This window comes from Xiphophorus hellerii, chromosome 5, assembly GCF_003331165.1.
Source record: "Xiphophorus hellerii strain 12219 chromosome 5, Xiphophorus_hellerii-4.1, whole genome shotgun sequence".
In the NCBI taxonomy this organism is placed as follows: domain Eukaryota; kingdom Metazoa; phylum Chordata; class Actinopteri; order Cyprinodontiformes; family Poeciliidae; genus Xiphophorus; species Xiphophorus hellerii.
Window position 1 is genome coordinate 30,290,605 of NC_045676.1, and position 22,992 is coordinate 30,313,596.

The following is a 22,992-nucleotide window of genomic DNA, read 5'->3' on the forward strand; positions in this document are numbered from 1 at the left end:
TAATTTTAAGACCACGTCCAGTCGACTGGCAATAAATTTCCTCGTACCTATGCTAGCTAGTTAGCTAGCTAGGTAGCTAGGGCCCATGCTAGCTAGGTAACAGGTAGTTACCTAGCTAGCATGGTTAGCTAGGTAGCTAGGACCCATGTTAGCTAGTAACTCCCAAGTTACCTAGCGGTAACTAGTTGAGGCTGCCGGCATTGTTGCCTCAACTGTCTCGAGTTAAAGAATGCAGTGAAGAGGTAACTTAAACTATTATTATTTGAGATGCCATGTGTGTGTGTATATATATATATACAGTATATATATATATATTTATTTATTTAATAAAAATGTTCTATAAAAATAAATACATTTTTAAAAAAGCAAATATTTTATAAAACTAAACAGTTGTGCCTGTGATTTACATATTAAAGGCACGAACTTACTTTTTCTCAAATGACTTTAAGACTTTTTAAGGATGTGTGGGCATCTTGGCAGAGAAAAGTCTGTTCCAGCCTGGAGGATCTTGATTGGAGCTTCTGGTCCTGGAAACTCCTCCAGTCCGCCTTAAGCTCTGCCCCAGCAGGGACATTAAACACCTTAAACTAATACCTCACATGATCAAATCAAAATGAACATTTTAGCTTTTTTTTCTCATTCAGAGTTATTCCTAATGCTTGCAGCGTGAAGGCACCATTAGCCCACTAGATGGAGCTGGAGATCCATGCTGGGCCAGGTTTAAAAGGATATGAGTCCCTGGACTCTATCCACTAGAGAAAAATCATTTTGCTATTGCAGATTATAGGATATTAATAAGTAGTTCTATAAATAATTAGTTCTGAACTGATGACGGTTGGTTTAATTCATTTCTTGGTAATTAACATACGGTTCCCCCCACAAAATGACTATACCTTCATCATTTTCAAATACTGAGTGTTGTTTATATTCATAAAAATCCCCAAATATTATTGCAACTCACCAGATAAGGGTCTATACCTGCTACATAAAGTACAATAAGAGCTGGACAATATGGCTAAAAATTTTATACGCTATAAGTGTTTCATATCAATTAATGTCGATAATTTTTCCCTCGTCTTTGGTTTTAAGTATTTGAAATCCCGCTAAACCGGTGGCTTCACCTTTCCTGTTTTATCCAGTTTTGACTCAGTCCTGATGTTTTTTATTTTTAAGCAGTTATGATGGTGGTGAAACCTGAAACTTTGTTGATGCTACCAACCTTGCTTAGCTTGCCATGAGAGGTTGATCGGCTATAGCCTTTCCTCTGCCTACGTCCCCCAGAATGCTGTGCGTTTCTGGTTCAGAGTTCAATGATTATTCTGTATACTGAATATTCTATAAGATGTATTATCTATTGATATCGATCAAGTGTCTAAATCATTAACGATTATATATCGTTAATGATTTATTGTACTGCAAAACACGCATTCATTAAAAAAATAAAAAAAAGGTTTGGCCCTGGGCTACTGCCACTGTTTCAGACTCTGACCACGTTCACAGCTGAGCAGACAGCAGCCTGTGGCGCTGACCTGAGTGTTTCTACAGGTGAGCAGGGTGTGGCGCTAAGATAAACTCTGGGACGTCCCAGATGACTCCACAGGGGGGCGTGCTCCGGCCTGCAGAGCAGCAGGACAGAACGAGCAGCAGCAGCTTACCTTCTTGCTGGAAGAACTTTGGTGTGGACATCCCGTCTCCTGATTCCTACTGGGGGCGGACACGCTGTTCCTGAGGGAGGGGGAGCGCAGCCCTTCCTCTCCCTCTCCCTCTCCCCCCTCCTCTTCCTCTTCCTCTCTTCCACTCTCCGCTGAATGTTCAAACTCATCGCTGTCTTGGTCCATCTCCTCATCGTCCTCTTCCTCCTCCTCCTCTTCCTCTCCCTCCTCCCTCCCATGCTCCTCCCCTCCCTCTGTCCTTCCCTCTGTGTCCTCCTCCTCTTGGTGACTGGTGCTGTTGTTGTTCTCCTCCTCTTCCTCCTCGTCCTCGTCCTCCTCCAGGGGGCGCTGTCCTTGGAGCTGCCTCTGCTGGTCCGTCCCCCACTGCCACCGGCTTCCCTTGCTGTCCCCGGTGACTTCGCTCAGCGGCCCTCCTCGGCCCTCCTCCCCCTCACCCTGAGAGCCGTTGCTGGCTCCGGACTCGCCGGGGGCCCACGGCTCCTCCCGCTCGCCGTCAGCCAGCGACACCTCCGGCTGATCGGGACCAGAGAAGAAGAGGGGGAAAAAAACAGACAACATTCTCATGAGAAAGTGTTCGTCCCTATTTGTGAGGTTGCGTCTGCCGAGGCCTCACCCTCTGCCGCAGCTCCTCTTCCTCCACCACTCGGTTAACGTGCTCGTCCTCATCGTCCTCGGCCGCCTGCTGTGGTGCCCGGGTGGTGGAGGAGGCGTTACCTCGCACGGCCTGACCCCCGAGGCCCCGACTGCGCCTGCTGCTGCTGCCCCCCGACAGCAGATCCTGGTTCATTTCCAAAAGCCAGCTTGCTACCTCCTGGACCTTCGCTAGGCTGTCTGAGGAGGGGAAGGGCTTGGCATTCTGCAGGAAACACACAGAAACACACAGAGTGGGTTAACATTGGATAGACTCCACATAAACAGTTCAGAGAGAGAATGAGTGGGGTTCAAAGGTCATTCCAAATTCTTCTCCCCGAGGCTGCTGCAATATTACAGATACTGAAATCCTGCATTTTAAACTTAAATTTCTTTAAAACACAAGTCTGTGGAAGCCGGGCTTCAATTGGGTATGCAAACAATCAATACATTTACAATTAACTGTCGATTAATGGTTTAATAGATTAAAATTAGTTCAATTTAATTGACTAATCACGTCTGCTTAGCCTTCGACTGTCAGTTAGTGTTGTAGTTCTGACCCCATCCAGCAGGGGGCGCTACTTGTCGTCCTTAAGCGGCGCAGCCAGCTGATACAGAAACAAAGATGGCGGCCACACCAGAACGAAAAAGGTAAAGGGCGGAAAATGGTAAAAAGAAACGGTCCAACCAGAGTAAGTTGTGGGAAGATAACTGCGCTTTTTGCCGTTTTGAAATATAAACACTCGAGCTCTTTAAGTTACCAGCTTTACTTAGTAGCGATCAATCAACCGAGCTGCAAGAAGGAGCAGCTTTAACTTCTCAACCAAAAATTCATGATACGCTACGAAAGCAAGGATAATATGACAGAAAAGTGGAGGGGGAAAATGCAACATCATGGGAAAAAGACACGTCAATAATCAAGGTTGTCGTGAGTAAACTTCAGTTCTAAGTTTTAATATTCCGTCTAACAGAATAGCTTTGTGTTCATGGGGAACAGAGAGATATAGTGCTTAGAATATTTTATTCTTTTCATTTTTTATTTTTCTATTCAGCAACCTAAGAGGTTGTTTGTTTACTTTATAACTATGACAGTTTATTGTGAAAAGCACAATTTCTGGTTCATTCAGTCAGTATTTAATACAGCAGACACAACGTAATGTTTTCTTTTTAATTCATCATATGAAAAATGTAGAAAATTTATGTTAAGGCAAAACAGTCGGCCCTCTGAGAGAAAACTCAAGTTTTTAAGAAAATGCCTGCTCATCAATAAGTTGTTAATTTATAAATAAGATCAACAACTTTAGTTTAACTCAATCATAACTTGCATCCTTAGCTTCAACAGATTGCTCATCTGTGACAGGAACTGAGTTATTTAGTTCCATTGTAATTGTTGTTAAAGTGTCTATGAGAGTTTAAATCAGTATGGAAACCTCTCCCTAATCCAGACATTAGGTCTGACAAATTAAGACCTAATGTTTACCCACAACCCACTTCACCAGAAAATGGATGAATATTGGAAGGATGCTGGCATCCTTTATCGTCTCCAGTTCACACTAAGAGCTTCGACCTTGAGGGGAGACTCGCAGGTAGTTTTGAAAGGCCTCTCCTCTCTGCCTGTCTGGCCGATAGACCCGCTGCTGCTGTTGCTGCGTGGTGGGAAGCATTAGACCTAGCTCGGATTGCACGGCCCCGTCTCTCGGGACCGCCTAGAAAAGGAAGACTATGAATAGCTGAAATTTCTCTGCCTTTTACTGGAACGACCAGGATTCTGTAGCCGGTCCTTCGCACAGCTGGAACTGTGCTTCCTAGTTGCTGCTGCTGCAGATGAACATGCTGTGAAACAGGCAAACACAACTAAGGTCTGACATCGATCGCTAAATAAAGTGCATTCCAGAGTTGGCCTTCAAATAACACAGCAGCTAGAAAAATAACACAAATTGTACTTTTATTGAATCTTAAAGCGCTTTAGATTGTTTTACTGTCGCAGACAGGCAGATTAAATACCCACTGTGTTTCTGTGCGGAGAGAACACATCTGCTGGCAAACAGAGAGCAGCATGAAGAGTGAAGAGCTGCTTTGATCCTAACAGAGAGATCAATGATATTTATCGCGTCGTTTATCATTTATTGTGATTAATTTCTTACCACGATAAGGATTTTGCTGTGTTGCTGTCACGATCATTTCTAAATTATGTTTTTAAAAAAATTGTCTGTTTTGTCAGGATTATATTTATCTTTCTCCACAGTTTGTTCAATTAGAGTATCAATAAATACCAATACATTTGAAAATATTCTATCAATATGCATCTGCTAGAATGTTCAGTAATTTTACTGAACTCCAATGCAGAACTGCAAAGCATTCTGGAGGATGTGGGGAGAAAAAAGAAAGACTTTAGTCACTCAACCTTTAATGGCTGAGCTACGAAGGAGTGACTGAGTTGGTGACATGAACCAATTCAGTCACTCCTTGGTTACCTAGCAACAGCCTATTGAGTAACTTGCGCAGCAGCAGTTTCAGGTTTTGCCACTGTGCCTCATAACTGCTTATAAGTAAAAAACAAAGATGTGGATAGAAAACCAGAAGAAACAGGAATTGTCACATCACCAGTTTGGCAGGATTGCCAATATTTAAAATAAAACAAAAAAAAAACTAATAAATAATTATTGATATTGATTAATATGAAATACTTGTATCGCGATACAAGTATTTGTCACGGTAGCCCTCGTGACTACCGTCCTAAATAAGGACAGTACAAACAGAAATGTTTTTCTAGAGCAGTATTTGTATTTTGTGGAATTATGGGTGCGGTGTCATGCAGTCACAGGCAGACAGCTACTACAAAAAAAAGGAAGAAATAGTTCTTATTGTCGCATTTATCATTATCACAATGATAAATGCACAATTACCTTTTTCATTAATCAGAGGAATTAATTTTAAACCCTCTGGCTTAAAATTAACATATTTTAGAGTAAGGTGAGACTTCATATAAAAATTATTTTTGCCATAATCAGTCAACATTATGTTTCCAAACCTCTTAACAAAGGTCACAACCTGTCTGCATCTGTGCTTGTGTGAATTTGTTTGCTTGACTTCACATCAACTACAGTTTCAAAAGAAAACTGCAGCACAAAGAGTCTGCTTCAGTCTCAGACGAGCCGAGTCAAAAGGCGCCTTTTCAGAGTTTTAAAAGCCCTGGAGGTTTGAAATACAGCAGCACATCACGGTGCTGCTTCACGGTGGGTGAAGAGAACAGAGTCTGCTAGGTTTCATCAACAGTCACAGAAACATACAGGATGCAAAACACACACACACAGACACCACACACACACACACACCCATCAGCTGGTGGCAATTAGCAGTCAGTAGCTGTGTTTCCATTACTAATCTGCACAAAACTGTCGATATTCTGATAATCAGTCTACAAAAAAATAAATAATCTCGCAATTGCTGTGTTTATATTAAATAGATTTTTAGACATAAATGAGATATATTCATATTTCAGCCACAGTTCTTTCAGCTCATAATTGCTGAAAGAACTGTTACTGTCTTGATGCAGGCACTTTTCGCCTTTAATCTTAATCCCATTTAATAATGATTGAACAAAGTATCTGGCAGAGAAATTCATCAATCACAAATGACTTCTTGAACAGAATATTTAGTGAGATGTTACATTTCACGTGCGAGGCATTCTGTCTCTGTGCATCTTGATTATACATCAGGCCAGCTAGATGGACATCTGATCTCCATGTTGAGTGAAGATGATGGAGGGAGGTGGAGGCGTCATGTAAGGGCAAAGGAAAGGAAAGCCTGGCTCCATCAGAGCGAATATCGCCACGGCAATTTTTAACAATAATATTGCTACTAAGTGGTTTTCTGATTTGGTGGAGTGTTACTTGTGATTGAACAGCTGACTCACTGATAACCTTGCCATGTTCAGACTGAAACCACGTCTCTGCACTGTAGGTCAGATTAACTGAAGTGGCTTTCAAGGTTCCAACCTGAACCTGATGAAGAATCTGGAGTGAGCTGAAGGCGAGGGCGCCGTCACAAACTTGGAACCAATAGCAACAGATAAATGACCAAAAAATACCTGAGGAAACATGGACAAATATCAACAACTTTTTGAATTGTCAACAAATTTTACATTTTGGAGTAATTATACTACTACACTTTTTACTTTTACTTGAGTAATTGTATTATACAGTATCGCTACTCTTACTTGAGAAAAATTCTGGTGGATACTTTATCTACTGTAACTTCACTGAGTGAAGAAAAAACAAAAAATGCATGAGATGCAGACGTAAAACTTCTTGTTTGTGCTCAAGCTTTATTTTTCTAATGTTATTTCCTCTCTGCTGAGCCTGCTGCTTAAGTACTTCACCCTGTTCTAACATTCATTATGTTTGCGTTACAGACTGTATTAGTTTCATATTGTTTTAATGATTTGAAGTGCTGCCTGAATATGTTATTTTGTAAAGATGTTACTTATTTCTCTTTTTTTTTCACTTTAGTCTTTAAAGTATGAGAAATTGGACATAACTTCATGTTTTTGTTATTTGAGTAATTTCTTGGATAGTTACTTCTTTACATTCATCCGAGTACAATGTAAATTGTTTGTAGTCTTACTTACTGCCCACCTCTGAGTGACACTAAAGTCCAGAGCTGGGCAGTAACTAGCTACACTTACGCAGTTACTTGTATTTGAGTAAAAATATGTTGGAGTGGTGCTACCCTTGAGTATAATTTTTGGGTTCTCTACCCACCTCTGAGTGACACTAAAGTCTATAAACAGCTCTTCTCCAGAACTGTCACTCATCTATTTTCCTTTAAGTTGTTGCCATGCAACAACTCATCAGCATCTTTTGTGGATTTTCCTGGAAACCAGAGAACCAGCCTTCTGGTGCAACACAGACAAGCTGACAGGAAAACAGAAAACGACTAACATCTCTGTGGCTGCTGGCCGTGAACAACCCGCCGCAGAGAAGACGGGGAACCCTTGAACGCACCGCCAGGATCAGCACCAACTCAGAAACATCCAGCATGTTGTTATTAGAAAAAGCTGTTCTTCGGCTGGAGTGGGGGTAGGGGGGCAGCAGCAATCATGGTCAACCACAAGCAGACTGAAGGCATCCATTTAAATAAATGGGCAAACTAAAAGCAGGTCCACTGTTGTCAAGGCAGCCAGACAGCCGTTAAATCACCTGCTTCCATTAAAGAATCAATTACAGCTCAGCTCTCCAGGCTGAAAACAGAAGAGGAAAAAAAAGGACGCTGGCCTTTTAAACTCCCACTTCCTGCTCCGAGCTGTAGCCCAGGCTGCTTGGCAGCAAGGCGCTGACGGCGGTTACCTTGGGTGGAGGAGGGCGGGCGGCGGCCAGACGCTGCAGCTGCTCCGAGGTCTGGCTGCAGGAGAGGAGGTCCGAGCAGCACGCCGAGCGGCCCAGTCTCTTCATCAGGGAGGAGATGATGCTGCAGCCGCAACCGCACATGGACCCGCTCATGGGGGGCCGAGCCGCGCCGGCGTTGGGGGCCGCGGCGGCGGGGGGAGAGACGGGCTGCGGGACGCGGCCGCTGCCCGCGTCCCGCCGCCAGGCAACCTCCTCGGAGCTGGAGTGGGACCCGGCTGGTTCTGATCCACAGGTGGCGACTCAGAGATGCTCATAGCACGGATGGCGGAGCTCACGGTCCATTCAAAGTAAAAAAAGAACAGGTGAAGAACTGGAGTCCCTGGTGGTCCTGGTTCTCCTCGGCTCTACTTGTGCTCGGCTACGGTCCTGGAGCAGCACATGTCTCCCGCTGTTCCCCGCCTCCTCGGTTACAAACTCTCCTCCATCCACAACACGCCCCCTGCTCTGTAGCCAGACTAACTCTCCAGGCTGCAGTCTGCCGCCGGTCCCTGCAGTCTCCCGATCCGCTCCCTCTGCTGCCTGCGACCGCTGTGCAGGGAGGGTTGCTACCCCCTTTCCCCCCAGCAGCAGCAGTAAACCACCCAGACTCAACTCCTCCAACTCGCTGATAAAAAAGTGCTTTTCTCCATGTGAAATCTGAGCCGGACGCTCCGTTAATTGAGGAAGGATGGAATACAGCAGGAGAACCGAGCCACTCTGAGCACTACAGGGACCGATAAGCAGGGGAGGATACCACAGTGGGGAGAGGGGGAGAGGGCATACAGCAATAATCTGTCAGCGCTGTGTGAATGCAGTGTAGAACACTTAACGGGAGAGATGCTGAAAAATTCCTAATAACGCAGCGACGTCCATCACTGATGGAAAAGACCAAGAGGCGACGGGAAAATAAATCCTCTGAAATGTGGCAATTAAGATCCATCCGAGTCATTAAGCGGCTAACGGCGCGCATGCTTTGATGCTGGCAGTATATCAGATATCAAAATGCATTTTCAATAGATGCCAGCTAAACATGAGTTTTAGAAATGCATATTTTTAATCCCCACATTACTCTCAAGGGTCAAATTAACTGTTTGGGACAAGGAGGGACGCAGGGGGGAATAATGGAAGAAAAATCTCCAGTTAAATGACTAGCTACAGCTGGCTATTAATAGTACATGAATAAGGCACAAATAACTGGGAAGTTATAAATTTTCTTTCCGATTTTTTACAAAAATGTATTTCTTTTCTGCTCAAAAATCAGGAAGTGGTAACATTTTGGTTAATTTTGAGAGTCAAGACACAAAAGTTTCTCATGGTTTTTAGAGATGCACCAATACGATATTAATACCTGCATCAGTTCTGATATTAAAGAAATTCTAGTTCGGGTATCAGTGACAATTTGCCTGATCCATAAGGGCAGATCTAGTCAGTCTAATTCTACCCTTTGTGCTCTGAGCGACATCATGCTTTATTATTTATTTTACATTATATTCAGAATTTCTCATCACAATTTCTGAACCATCTGAAAGATGATTTGTTGCAGTTTGACCAAGGAAGTCCACCTATTGTTTTTGTCCGTTTCTGTTTCAGTTTATTATTTATTTTACATTGGCTGTTCTAATCCAAATTGAACTGACTGAACAAATTAAAGTTGTTTTTACATGTTTGACGAAGCTTGCGAAGCTACAGGTGTATCCAACCGTGCTGTACTGATGCAGAGTTATTAAATAAATTTGTAATTCAGTCTATTTATGTCTGTGTTTTAAAGAAAAAAGTTTTAAATCAGTGCGGCACTGTTTATTTGCATCAGATCGGTATTGGTCAGTACTGAACCTCAGATATTGGTAAGAGGAAAAAAAGAAAAAAAAAGTGGATTCTTCGTAAACCTTTAGCATATATTTCTATTAAAGTCAAACAGATGGATGGATGCAATACTAAAAAAAGGGATATGGAACATATTCTCATACTCATTGTTTTCCATACATATCTAGGCTATTTCATGTTTTAAATGAAAAATCAATCTCTCCATACTCTTATGGCAATAACTCGTGCTTTGAATCGTCTTTAGTGTCCTGCTGCAAACAGAGGATGCATGATGCTAACTAATGACAGATGGAACTGGATGTCCAGAAATAACCTCAGCACTTCATTATTAAGGGGGGTTGATGTGAGGGTTGGGGAGGCAGCACTGCATCATCAGACTGAAGGAACGGGGAGGCTGTAGACTCTGCAGATAGACCCTGGACTAACCTGCCATCATGAGAGACGGCGCAGACACAGACTGGGCTGTGGGAAGTAGTTAAATTAAACTTGACCTTAAATATCATATCAAGGGTCAACTTCAAAGATAAGATGACACACACAACAATGGTGTTCAATAATATGAGTAAAAAAAGGAACACAAACAATGACATCTTTATGTATTTAGCGTTTATATACAGTGATTTCATAACATATAGCTGTCCGTTACATGTGTTTGTATTGTTTCAAAGTTAACTCAGCGAGCAGGGTGGTGTTTACCTTGTTTAAGGATTTCTTTCCACTGAACACCTGTCTGGAGAAATTATACATTACTGCTTCTTCCACTGAAGCTGCAGGAAGAATCTAAATTTATTCTAAGTAATTTTATCACAGCAGTCCTTAAAGTTGTCCAACCTTCAACAAAATACCATAAAAAAACATCCCCATCTCAAAATGAACAACTATTATCTTTATTCTCCTGCAGCTCAGACAGATGCTGACACCAGTTCTGTTAAAAAGGGTGGCATGATGCAGCTTCAGGTCAACGCCCTGTTCTAATCTGAACTTATAAACTCTGCTGACTCTAAACAGCAGGCTGTCTAGACTAACAAACCTAGTTAAGAACTGACTAGTAAAAGCCACCATGTAGTATGGAAGCGCTTCAGAGGGAAAGGCCAATCAGGCCTCATGAAAACACACATTGATTTATAATTGAACAAAATCAATGTTAGAACAGAAACTAATTATTGCTCCTTAAAAAGAACTAGTTCCAACAAATCAACAACGTCTGAACTTCATGGTGATGCTGAAGTTCCTAAAATCTGTTTACATTCTCTGGATGAAATACTGTCTTAAAGCAGCAGCATTCTTCTGCCAGCTGGATAATAGATAAGTCCTAGTTTATTATTTCGCTAGAAATTAAGTCTGGAAGTAGAAGCTACAAATATAAAAGGTGGAGTGCAGCATCATAATATGGCTTCATCTGAGTTTAGGTTTATAGTTGACGCGTTGAAAGGGCGAGACGGGGCGCGTGTGGTCTGCACCGGTTTCGCCCCTCTTCAGGTGCGTTCGCCTCGCTTGCTGTTGCGGCGCCTGGTCAAGATTTTTAAACTCAGCGCAGAAAAAGACGGACGAACACGCCATATTTTCCTTTAGTTATGATTGCCTAAAAGTCATAAACACAACAGTTCTTCATCATATATGTTTGTTTTACCACGCAGCCAATTTTGATGTGCAGCATCAAGCATTCTTAGCTGTTTTTAACCGGTTTCCCACCTCTAAAGTATACCGCCCAATACCTTTAAAAGAATACTGCACCAATCAGCTGTAAATCCCTCGCCGTTTGCGCGGCCCGCGCGCCCTCGAAGCCAACCTCTCAACACGCAACTATAATCTCCATGTTATTATAGAACCTGATGGACGACACCACACAGGCAGACATTCCCTTTAAACAGCCGCCTACCATCATCTCATTACAACACACCTTTAAAACAGAATGCTCTGAGCTTCAGAAATGGTCTATAAAACGAGCGTATTTTCATCCGTCATCAAAACACATCCGAGTCTGAATCTTCAGAGTTTTGTTCTTTTCTGGCTCGGGACTTGGAAGACAAAGCCAGGTGAAAGGGTGCCTCATTAATCATTTATGAATATTGCTTTTCACTGTGTCAGCTCCCTGCTTCAGTATTGATCCATAAACAGGAGAGTCAATGCAGCACAGCACTGGGTCTCACAGGAAGACCAGGAGCAAATCTCACAAGCTGCAGCTAGAGGGAGCAACACCGGCAGCTTTCAGCAGCCCAGCTGCACCAGCACATCAAACACTAGACAGATATACGGCCAGGACATTAACACATTAATAAAGGTAGACACCGGTATGGTGTTTAAATAAGGCCCATACTGTAATGAAAACTTTGTTCCACTGTGATCTGTGATGATTCAGGTAGGTAAAGGATTTTGAGCAATAGAGCTGATCTGAATAACTGGTGAAGACACAAAAACATCTGTCTTTTTGTCTGTTTTCACATCATTAAGTAGTTCTATTTGATGTACAGCACTTTGGTCAACTATTTGTTGTTTTGAAATGTGCTTCATAAATAAATTGGATTGGAACGTGGCGCTTAAATATCAACTCAAAATTTTGCATTTTCAGTTTAACGAACATCAAGAAGTTAGTGAGGAGTTAAAATGGTTTTATTAAATAGTTTATAGTTAATGTACTCGGTGCTTAAAATACATCAAATGGATTTTAAATAATTTCCCAATTAAAAAGATCCAGCCTGAACACTTAAAAGTGGGTGTTACTGTCCCTTTAAGCTGAATATGACCTCTTTAACTATGTATTTAGTGAAGGTCAAATGAGACAGATCTCATCACAGTGCCTGAAAGGATATTAAACATGATGAGTGTGCTGCACTCTAGTGGCCAAAACCATCCACTGACAGGCAGCTAAAAGATTGCCACATTGCAATAATATAAATAAAATAAAATTACTAGGAGAACATTAATAGACCATCATAAGAACGCTGCTCTAAGAGAAGACGACCCATTTCCCAAACACCCAGACTATGCTTGGAAACTCTTAAAGCATCAACAACACACACATTTCTGAAGATAATAAAAACTGAACTCAGTTTCTCTGTTACACACACACACACACACAGTGTTGAAAGGTATTTAAATTTCACACACACAGCGTGAGCTTTAAACTTATTCATCTGGAAAGAGTCACTTTTATTTATGAACCACAGAAAAGGTTTCCTGCGGGAAATGCTCTGCAGTAATGCCTTGTTGGACCAGAAACTAAAATGACAATTTATAGCATTTATTTTCTATATACTGTAGTTTCAGAAGAATTTCCTGCATCACACTAACCAAAACCACAGACATGAAGCTGACTGTAATAAATAAAGGTCCAAACAGAACTGTTCAGAGCCGTTTATTTCTGACATGCAGCTGCAGCAGGTTTTTTTTCCCCCGTCCCGCTTCGCCACCAGATCCGTGAGGCTGGAAAACTGCTGTGCTGAATTATTTAGAGGGAATGAGTGGGTGGGAGTTGTGGGACTGATTAGGGAATGACACAGAGGATACCGAAATCTCAGTCGCTTTCAACTCCGGCGGCAGAGAGCAGTTTACAGGACTCTGTTGGAAAACAACAGCAGTGACTTCTTTCTGCTGCCGTCGAATAAAACATGTCATTGTGCATGCAAGATATGTTTACCTATAAATTGCAAACAGTAAGAAACAGATTCAACTGAGGCTATGCACAAGACCATTAACTGGAAACTGCAGGTATTTTCAGATGTTGATTGGGAAAAAGTTTCGATGGCACAGCAAGAACACAGTGAGTCAGTTGTAGTGTTCATGGCAGGCCACTACATGGCGCTATGATTTTAGCATGTTATCATGCCGAAATGATAACATGCTAAAATGTTATTATTTGTCGCTAGCATGGAACCCAATGTCCATGCTAGCGACATGGGTTATTGTAACCCGTTGCTGTCTCCTATGAACAAAGTGCTCATGTAAATAAATATATTCCTCATCAGAAATTAAACTGAACAAGTTTAGCACAACGCTATCATGGTTTTTGCTGTCTACCTGTTCATGCATAGGGTAAACGCTGCAGCCGTACGCTCTACGCATGTTCACTTTTACATCAGCAGAGTACTTCACACCTCCGCAGTGGGTGTTACGGAAAGATTTCACAAAGTGCTGGTGAACTGGAGGCAATAAAGTGATTCTGATTCAAAAGAGCGGCTCCAAGTAAACAGGGGCTAAGAAACAGACGTAAATGCTACAAATCAAATGGGATTAGGATGATTGCATTCTCTAGCCTTGTAGTTCCTAATCCGTCTTCCATCAATTATTGTGAAGTGAGATCACAGCAGCTGCTCAAACATTTGAAGAGGAGATAGCTTTGTGAAATACGCCAAGCATCAGAGTGAATATTAAATGTCATCATATTAGAAAGTTCAATTTTGTCTAAAACAGCAGAGAAAAAAACAGGGATGCAGCAGCTAAATGAAACTGAAGTCCCAAAACGTTGTGGTAAATTATTGAGGCATCGTATCTCATTTCTCCCCTTTTCAGGACCCCATGAGCAGACGGGAGAGTTTTAAGGAGATGACAAGGTTAACATTTTGACACCCGAGTGCTAGTTCACACTTTAAAAATGCAGCAGAGGCCCGAAGAAGACAACGCAGAGCGCTATCACTTTACCTTTAGATTACCAACGTGTGGCTGGAATCAATTATTCAGGAGCTGCACCACACGCCTGGGCTTCAAGAAATACTCCCCTCACAGCCCCAGTATTACAATTCTGAACACCAAGCACAAAGACAAAACAAACTTAAGCAAAATTCTAATATTTGGTGCACCCTGGACAAGGCTTAAAATGACCCAATAAAAGCAGGATGCCTCAGAGTGAAAGTCTGTTCATAATGTCTCTGATAACTTCCACTTTGTCTTGGTCAGAAGTGTGAAAGGTCTGCATCCTGCAAGGGAAGCTAACAATGAAGCACAGGGTGGGCTCTTCCAAACATGGAACAGAGGAATCATGTTCTTGTTTCTGGTGAAGAGTCCCTAAGAGACTCTAAACCTGAATAGCTGTGTTTCCATTGACCATATAATTAAATTTGCTTAATGGAAACACTGCAATTTCGGGAAAACTCTTATTTGTCAACAAGAGGTTTTGGTGCTAGAATGAAGGTTTTTTTATTTTGGGCCGTATCAAAATTGGTTTGTTTCGCAAAACTGCAACGGAAACAATTTTTCACATCACAACAGTCACATGATCAACAACCAGATGTTGCCACTGGTGCCAATAGGACGTAGTTGGAAGATCATGATTCAGCATAATTTTTAATGACTGATCGGGTGACCGGATTTATTCAGGTGTGACTTCTGATTGTGTTTCTTATTTAACAGAAACACAGCAATTGTGAAATTGTTTTGTCAACATTAGTGGAATATTGACAAAGTTTTGTGCACATTCGTAATGGAAGCACAGCTGTTGCCTCTTTCCCAGTCCATTAAATGAAATGCTGTCTCCCCTACTGTAGGAGCTGCATGGTATCTGTCTTCTATTTTTTTTCTTTTGCCCAAATCTCTTGCTGTTGACCGTAGAAACAAATCAATAAGCGAGAAAGCAGCTTTCGGGGAGACAGAATCATTGAAGACTATACATAAGCAGCTTAAGGTCAAAATTAGAGACAGCGAGAAGTGTACCACAGGGAGCTGGAGAGCAAACGACAGAGGAACAATATCACCACCTCAGTCATGGACTCTTCTGCTTTCACAAGTTTGTCTTCAACCAAATCAGAAGATGATGCTGCTCCTGTTGCCTCCCCTTTCACATGTCTATCTTTAGAAGTCACATGAAGGGGCATCTGGAGAGACCAAATCAAGGATGCCGGTCCAGATGCTGTCAGCTCAGAGTCCCGAAGGAACTCTGGATGTGGAAGGCATCCTGCCTGGTTCCAGTACCAAAGAAAACTCACCCACCAGTCATTAATGACTACAGACCTGTTGCCCTGACATCCCACATTATGAAGGTCCTGGTGAGACTCCTGCTGGCCCAGTAAGGAAAATCCAGCACATCAGGACCCCTTGCAGTTTGCGTATTGCCATGGAGTTGGAGTTGATGATGCTATTATGCATTTGCTTCAAGGGAGGATCATGTTCTTTGATTTCTCCAGAACATTTAATGCAACTTAGTCTGATTTACTCTGTGAGAAACTCCAGAGAACACAGGTAGAGACCTCAACAATCGGCTGGTTCTTTGACTACATCACTAAGAGACCACAGTTTCTTAGACTGAAGTACTGTGTGTCTGACCAGGTGGTCAGAAACACAGGGAACTGTACTCTCACCATTCCTTTTCTCTTGTGAGCAGTGGTGAACAGCCAGCACGCTCACTAACTGGATCTAATAGGTTCAAAACACCTCAAATTTTAAAAATAGGGCTGTCACTGACCCTCGGCATTCCCACTCTAGTCCAGTTGGTGGTGGTAATGCACCATCAATTGGTCTCTCAATTGGCATAAAACACAAGAAGAAGAAAGGTTAGGGACACTCAAGGACACACACTGGACCTGGTTATCAGTAAGGGTGTGAATATTTCCAATGTCTCTGTAAATGATGTCGCATTGTCGGATCACTTCGCTGTTATCTTTGAAAGTTCTTTATCTTTTAACCCACTTATACTAACAGCAACCATCACAAAACGTTCTCTCACTGAAAACACAGCAGAAACTTTTAATCAAATCTACTCTTCTTCCTCATTCTTAAGCTGTAATGATGTAGATAAGTTGGTAAATGATTTTCAGTCTAAAGTCTCAGATATTATTGATTCCATTGCCCCAATTAAAATGAAGGTTGTGTCTGGTAAAAATAAATCTCCATGGAGAAATGCACAAACAGTTAGATCTGCAAGACAACTCTGCCGTAGGGCAGAACGAAAATGGCGTAAAACTCAACTCCACGTTCATTGTGACATCTATAAGGAAAGACTACGTAACTATCATTTAACACTAAAACATGCAAGAGAGGCTTTCTTTGCAGATGTCATAAACAAAAACATTAACAACGCTCGGGCTTTATTTGCAACAGTTGACAGAATCACAAACCCTCCTGTGACGTTACCGCCTGAATTCCAATGTATTGCCGCCTGCAACCAGTTTTCCAGCTTCTTTTCAGAGAAAATTCAAAAAATCAGAGGATTAATCTGCACATCCACTATAAAGTCAGTACCAATGCTGTGCCCAAACAAAACAAATACAGGAAAAATGACCCAATTTCAACTACTTAATTATAAAACCCTACAGGAAATTATAAGTCAACTAAGCTCCAGTTCCTGCTGTCTGGATGTTTTACCCTCACATTTCTTTAAGAAAGTCCTGCCTGTTATTGCTGCTGATCTGATCCAAATAGTAAACTCATCGCTCTCGTCAGGCGTTTTCCCCCAGGCTCTGAAAACAGCAGTAATCAAACCACTTATAAAAAAGAACAATCTGGACAAATCACTAATGCAGAATTACAGGCCGATCTCCAACCTCCCATTCATCAGCAAAGTTATTGAAAAAGCTGTGTGTAAACAATTAACTAGCTTCCTAACTATAACCAACCTCTTTGACTCCTTCCAGTCTGGTTTTCGTGCTCACCACAGCACAGAGACCGCCCTGGTAAAAGTGTTCAATGACATCCATATAAATACGGACTGTGGCAGAACCACAGTGCTGGTTCTGTTGGACCTCAGTGCAGCTTTTGACACTGTTGACCATGACCTATTACTGAATCGACTGGAGAGTTGGGTCGGACTCTCCGGTCCAGTGCTTAACTGGTTTGAATCCTACATAAAGAACAGGGATTTCTTTGTTTCAATTGAAAACTTTTCATCAAAGAGGTCAAAGGTCACATGTGGGGTACCCCAAGGTTCAATCCTAGGACCCCTTTTATTCAATATTTATATGCTCCCACTAGCTCAGGTTATAACAGGAAATAATATTAGCTACCATAACTATGCAGATGACACACAGCTCTACATTACGATGTCACCAGGTGACTCAGAGCCCATCCAATCACTGAACAGATGCTTAGAACAGATAAATGTGTGGATGTGCCAAAACTTTCTCCAGCTGAACAGAAACAAAACTGAAGTTATTATTTTTGGACCTAAAGAGGAACGATCTAGAGTCAATGCACAGCTTCAGTTATTACAACTGAAAACTAGCGATCAGGCCCGAAACCTGGGAGTAGTGATGGACTCTGACCTGAACCTCCAGAGCCACATAAAGACAGTTACAAAGTCGGCCTTCTATCACCTGAAGAACATTTCCAGGATTAAAGGACTAATGTCTCAGCCAGATCTAGAGAAACTCATCCATGCGTTCATCTTCAGTCGTATTGATTATTGCAACAGCGTCTTCACAGGTCTGTCCAACAAATTAATCAAACAGCTGCAGCTGATCCAGAATGCTGCTGCTGGCGTTCTCACTAAAACCAGGAAGATAGAGCACAAAACACCAGTTTTAAAGTCCCTCCACTGGCTCCCTGTAGCTCAAAGAATAGACTTTAAAATACTGTTGTTAGTTTACAAATCACTGAACGGCTTAGCACCACAATACATTAAAGATCTGCTTTTATTGTATCAACCTTCCAGACCTCTCAGGTCTTCCGGTTCTGGTCTGCTCTGCATCCCCAGAACCAGAACCAAACGAGGAGAAGCAGCTTTCAGCATCTATGCACCACGAATTTGGAACAAACTTCCAGAAAACTGTAAAACAGCTGAAACACTGACTTCTTTTAAATCTCAACTGAAAACCCACCTGTTTAGAATTGTATTTGAAATGTAATCAATTACAAATTTATTGATGTAACTTGACTTAATGATTGATTCTATATTGCATTGTGATTCTGTGTTTGTTATGATGTAAAGCACTTTGAAATGCCTTGCTGCTGAAATGTGCTATACAAATAAAATTTGATTGATTGATTGATTTGCACATGCTGTGGAAAGAAACTTTCATTTCAACCAACCACCTGGAGTTTGAGTATCATCTTAACACCACGCACCTTTTAGAAGGAGCCTCCGCTTCATCCAGTCCGTGCCTGACAACCCTCAGCAAATGCAGACTACTGAATAAATCTACCTCTGACAAGCTCACTGCAACTATTGCAGAATGGATTGCCATGGATTGTAGACCGATTGACATAGTTAAGGACATGGGCTTCGTCAATATTTTGAAAATTGAAAATCTCAACAGATTCTACAATCCACAGTCGAGAAAGACAGTACCAATTAAAATTCCTGAACTCTACAAAACAATTAAGGAAGCGAAACTGCAGGGTGTGTTACTGTGATAGGATATCACAGTAACACACTGTGATATCCGGTGACTAATACTATTAGTCACCGTATAGTATTAGTGACTAATACTATCCGGGTGTGACAGTTCATCACTAAAACTTGGAAACTTTATTAAATAAGAATCCAAATACTGATCCTTATTTGTATTCATATGTGAAAGTATGATGTCATTCATTTTTTTAATAAATGGTGCAACAACCAGAAGAGTTATGGAGTGGCATACTTTATTTTTGGTTTTTATTTCAAACAATAATTATTGAGAACTAATTTTGTCTTCTAACTAAAAAGATTTATAACTCATTTATTAACTGAAGTTATTCATTCAAAATGCAGTTTAAGATTAATCATGATGAAATCACTGCTAAAACTGAGATTAATCAGATTAAGAATTTGAATCCCTTGGCTGTCCTACAAATGATTACTAATGTCAGGCTGCCTTTGGGCTCAACGAAAACATCTTCTAACTTGTATTAATTATTATCTTCTCCAGGGTTGGGTCACGGAAAAACAGCAGGTTAACAAGTAAAATGTTATGGCATTAAGGGGAAAGAAAGCAGAGAGGAGAGGAGCAAGATAAGGAAGATGGGACTTCATGGTCTCTTCCCCAGATGGCAGAGAAAACGCTGTTACTACTTCTTTTGACTGTAAAAGCATTAACAGAGGATCACCATACAACACCTGCAGCAGCATGTAGCAGTGAGTCACAGTCTACGTGTCAGCTCTTCCTCTGCATCATAGATAGGAAGTGAACAATGGGCAACGGCTGGCAGCCAGCAAACATGTCTGTTCTTCTCAACTTAGTCACAATGATAATTTATCTGTCTAAAAACCTATAAAAGTCGCATGAAGGACATAATGACGGATATTTATTAATTTCTTAAAAATGTATGGGCGTGCCGTGGTGGCGTAGTGGTTAGCGCGACCCATATTTGGAGGCCTTGAGTCCTCGACGCGGCCGTTGCGGGTTCGACTCCCGGACCCGACGATATTTGCCGCATGTCTTCCCCCCTTTCCTTCCCCGTTTCCTGTCAGCCCACTATCATATAAGGGACACTAGAGCCCACAAAAGACCCCCTGGAGGGGTAAAAAAAAAAAAAAAAAAAAATGTATAGCTAAGCCTGTCGTTCACCGTGAGAATTAATCTTACTTACAGTATTTTGAGAATTAATCTCACGGTGAACGAAATGAGCGTGATAATTTCCATTTGGACAACAGTCACTAAATATTGTTGAAAAGTTGGCATTTTGAGAAACAATGCAAACATCTGATATCCAGGACAGAGTAGTTAGCGTGAACTACCTGCCCCTTTTGCCTGTGTGGAATAAAATAATTATTTACAGTGTGTTTACTTTTATTAGAAGTTTATTTAATATTAATCTTACAATGTTTAATTAGTTTATTATGTCTCACTCAGTCTTACAGAGTCATTGTTTTTCTTTTTAGCCTTCACAGTTTGCCTCAGTGTGTCAGAAGCTTAGCAACAGGCGATAAGTAAATAGTTTTCATACCTTGCGGAGGGACAAGACCAGACTGACGGCGGAGCGATTATTATTAGACACAGAATATTCTGTCTGAAACCCATTTTTAACTGAAAGTTGCATTTTTCTCTGTGTGTGTATTAATCTGATTAGCTCCTTGGGAATGTTGGTGGTGACACTCTGGCTGTGGGAGAAGGACGGTATACAGTATATGTAAAGAGGTGATTCCTTTGTCTAGTTAGATCTCTTCGGAGTTCTCCATCTGTGCAGATGTAAAATAAAGCTGTGTTTTGTTCTTTCTCTTTAACAAGGTTTGGACTTTGTTAATTTTTCTCGCTCCACACCTGTTTTCAGCTGTCTAAGCTGAATGATAATTACTTTTGGAAAGGTAATTTTGGTTAAGGATACTTCATAACCCATTTTATGAAAACATCATTTTGTTTATTTTGGATATTGAAAATGATTTCCAGTTCCAGTGTTAAAGATAAAAAAAACTTTAATTTCTAAAGATCATTAGAAATTAAAGTGGACACATTTGAATTAATAAGCCATTATTATTCAGGGTTACCCCAGTGTATTATGATGCTTGCTCATGCACCTCCAAATTTTTAAACATTTTTTAAACACAAAAACGCGGTGAGTCGCTTTTAGACTGCCCTAGTATCCCTACCAACAGGGTAAGCAGTTTTTCTGGGGGAAACCAGGTTATAATAACAGTATTATTAGTTGAAAACTGTCTCCAAATAACAATACTGTTTCTCACAATAATATCTGGGACAGTTTATTGTCCAGCAGACTTTGTTATTGTGAAATCCATAGCCAATTTTTGGATCTATAAAAAAAAATAAATCATCTGAATGTTAATAAGAACTTGGAAAAAAGTTTCTCAACAATTTCCTCAGACAGTACACCAGCAAATGCTGAAATAAATGGTAAATGTCCTGTACTTGTGTATTGTTTTATCAAGTCCAGAGGACTCCAAAGCGCTTTGCACTTTGATGAGAATTTCGTTTAAGTTTAAAACCAATCTCTTCAATGCAATCAGTTGCTGACTCCAGAGTCAAAGTTGCAGTAGAGCTGCAAGCATTTCTGTCTCCGAGTCTCTTTAATCCCCTCAATAAATCCTGAAGTGTTATAATTCCCAGGTTTATAGCAACACAAGCTTAGCCTCATCTGGTGTTTAGGGGGAGATATTTTCAACAACACGTTTGTTAAGCTCTACGGGACTTATGCTTCGTTTTGTGGCATTTGTTTGGCCATGTGACAGGGGATGGGGACACAAGACTGTCTGGTCGTATTTTCATGGTGTCAAAAGGGTAGGAAAATATATGCAATATCAGTAAATATAAGTTATTGGCCATGACAACATTATTAGACCCAAATTTTCATATTGTACATCCCTGATCATTACCTTAGTCCATGTGGGATAAAGCCAGTGCAGTCTGCAGCTGTGTTTTATCATTAAACAATAACTAAAAAATAAAAAAATGTCAGAATTTCTTTAAGAGTCAGAATTTTTTTTGGGGGGGGGGGTCAAAAACAAATACCAAATTGAAAATTTTATGTACTTTATTGTATGCATCTGACTTTCAGCTGTTTAATGTGATAAACTCCAGAACCATTTTGTCTTGTTTATAATAAAGATGGCATTGAATAAAGAAAAAAGGAAAAAGAAAAGTGAAACAATGAGCACAGGTCTGAGCTAAAAAAAAATTTCAATCTGGTGAATCTTTTATGAGAACAGAGTTGCACAAATATTCCTTGGAACAGCTTTTCTGCTGCTCCTCCCACTTGTTGTTGCACACTGCCAGCCAGCTGGCTACTTCTCTTTTAGGAGAGATAAATGTTTCAGTTTAGAGCATATCCAGTTGTATCATGAAACCAAAGGAGCCCCACCCAGCACTCTTATCGGGGTGGTGAACTTCTGACTCTACAGTGAGCAGCGTTGTCTGTCAGGTGGCTAACTGCTAGCCTTGTCCTTTAATCAGTTGGTTTCAGCTTGTTCTCGAGGGCAGAATGACAAAAAGGTTTAATATTCTGGGCGATAAGCACATTTATCTGGAAACCAAAGCTAGGTTTCTTGGCCGTTACAATAAATTAGTCAATTTAGTAAAATCAAAACAATAAATAAATGTTAATAACATTATTTAAACCCTTCCACTTGATAAAAATAAGAACAACTTTGGCAATGTCAAATTTTTTCAGAGGATGAAACAATATTTTTCTAAAGTTTGCCATACCATGAGACGTTGATGTAAAACTTGTTGGCAGGCTGATTATCTTGAAATATTTTCTACTGGTTTCAGGCTTGTCTTAAGAAAGAAGATGATGTTTGACCAGTTTAAGGAAAGTGAAAGTGCAGGAGGTGTTTTGATGTCAAACTGAAACTAAGTTAGGAGAACAAATGCAAACCAACTTGTTAATAAGAGAAGGTTATGACTGTCAAGAGATAAGCATAACCTATCTCTTGACTGACAGAGACAGTTTATCTCTGTCAGTCAACTGAGGTTATCTCAGTTGTCTTTGGACAACTCAGAACAAGAACAGCAAATAGAGATGCAAATATTTCAGCGTCTAACGATTCAATTATGATTTTTTGGGTCACAATTCAGAAACAATTTTCAATTCTGCTTGTTGTTCTGTTTAAATTATGTGACTGACTTAGTTTTCAGCATAAAGCATAACAAATTGAATACACTGCATTTCCATTGATA

At 40.9% G+C, this 22,992-nt stretch overlaps 1 protein-coding gene across 2 annotated transcripts in view; it reads right to left on the reverse strand.

Moving 5' to 3' along the window:
- The window catches only part of fbxw7 (F-box and WD repeat domain containing 7), a 102,736-nt gene that overhangs the window by 67,822 nt on the left and 11,922 nt on the right, over positions 1 to 22,992 (reverse strand). The window contains exons 1-3 of one of the 2 annotated variants that reach the window (XM_032562422.1): positions 7,652 to 7,819; positions 2,287 to 2,529; positions 1,656 to 2,186 (exon numbers count right to left, since the gene is read on the reverse strand). In XM_032562422.1, coding sequence (XP_032418313.1) covers positions 1,656 to 2,186; positions 2,287 to 2,529; positions 7,652 to 7,804 — 927 coding nt within the window. In that variant the 5' untranslated portion in view covers positions 7,805 to 7,819. Of the gene's footprint in view, positions 1 to 1,655; positions 2,187 to 2,286; positions 2,530 to 7,651; positions 7,820 to 22,992 lie in introns of those variants that run through there. The other variant, XM_032562423.1, reaches the window with a different exon arrangement.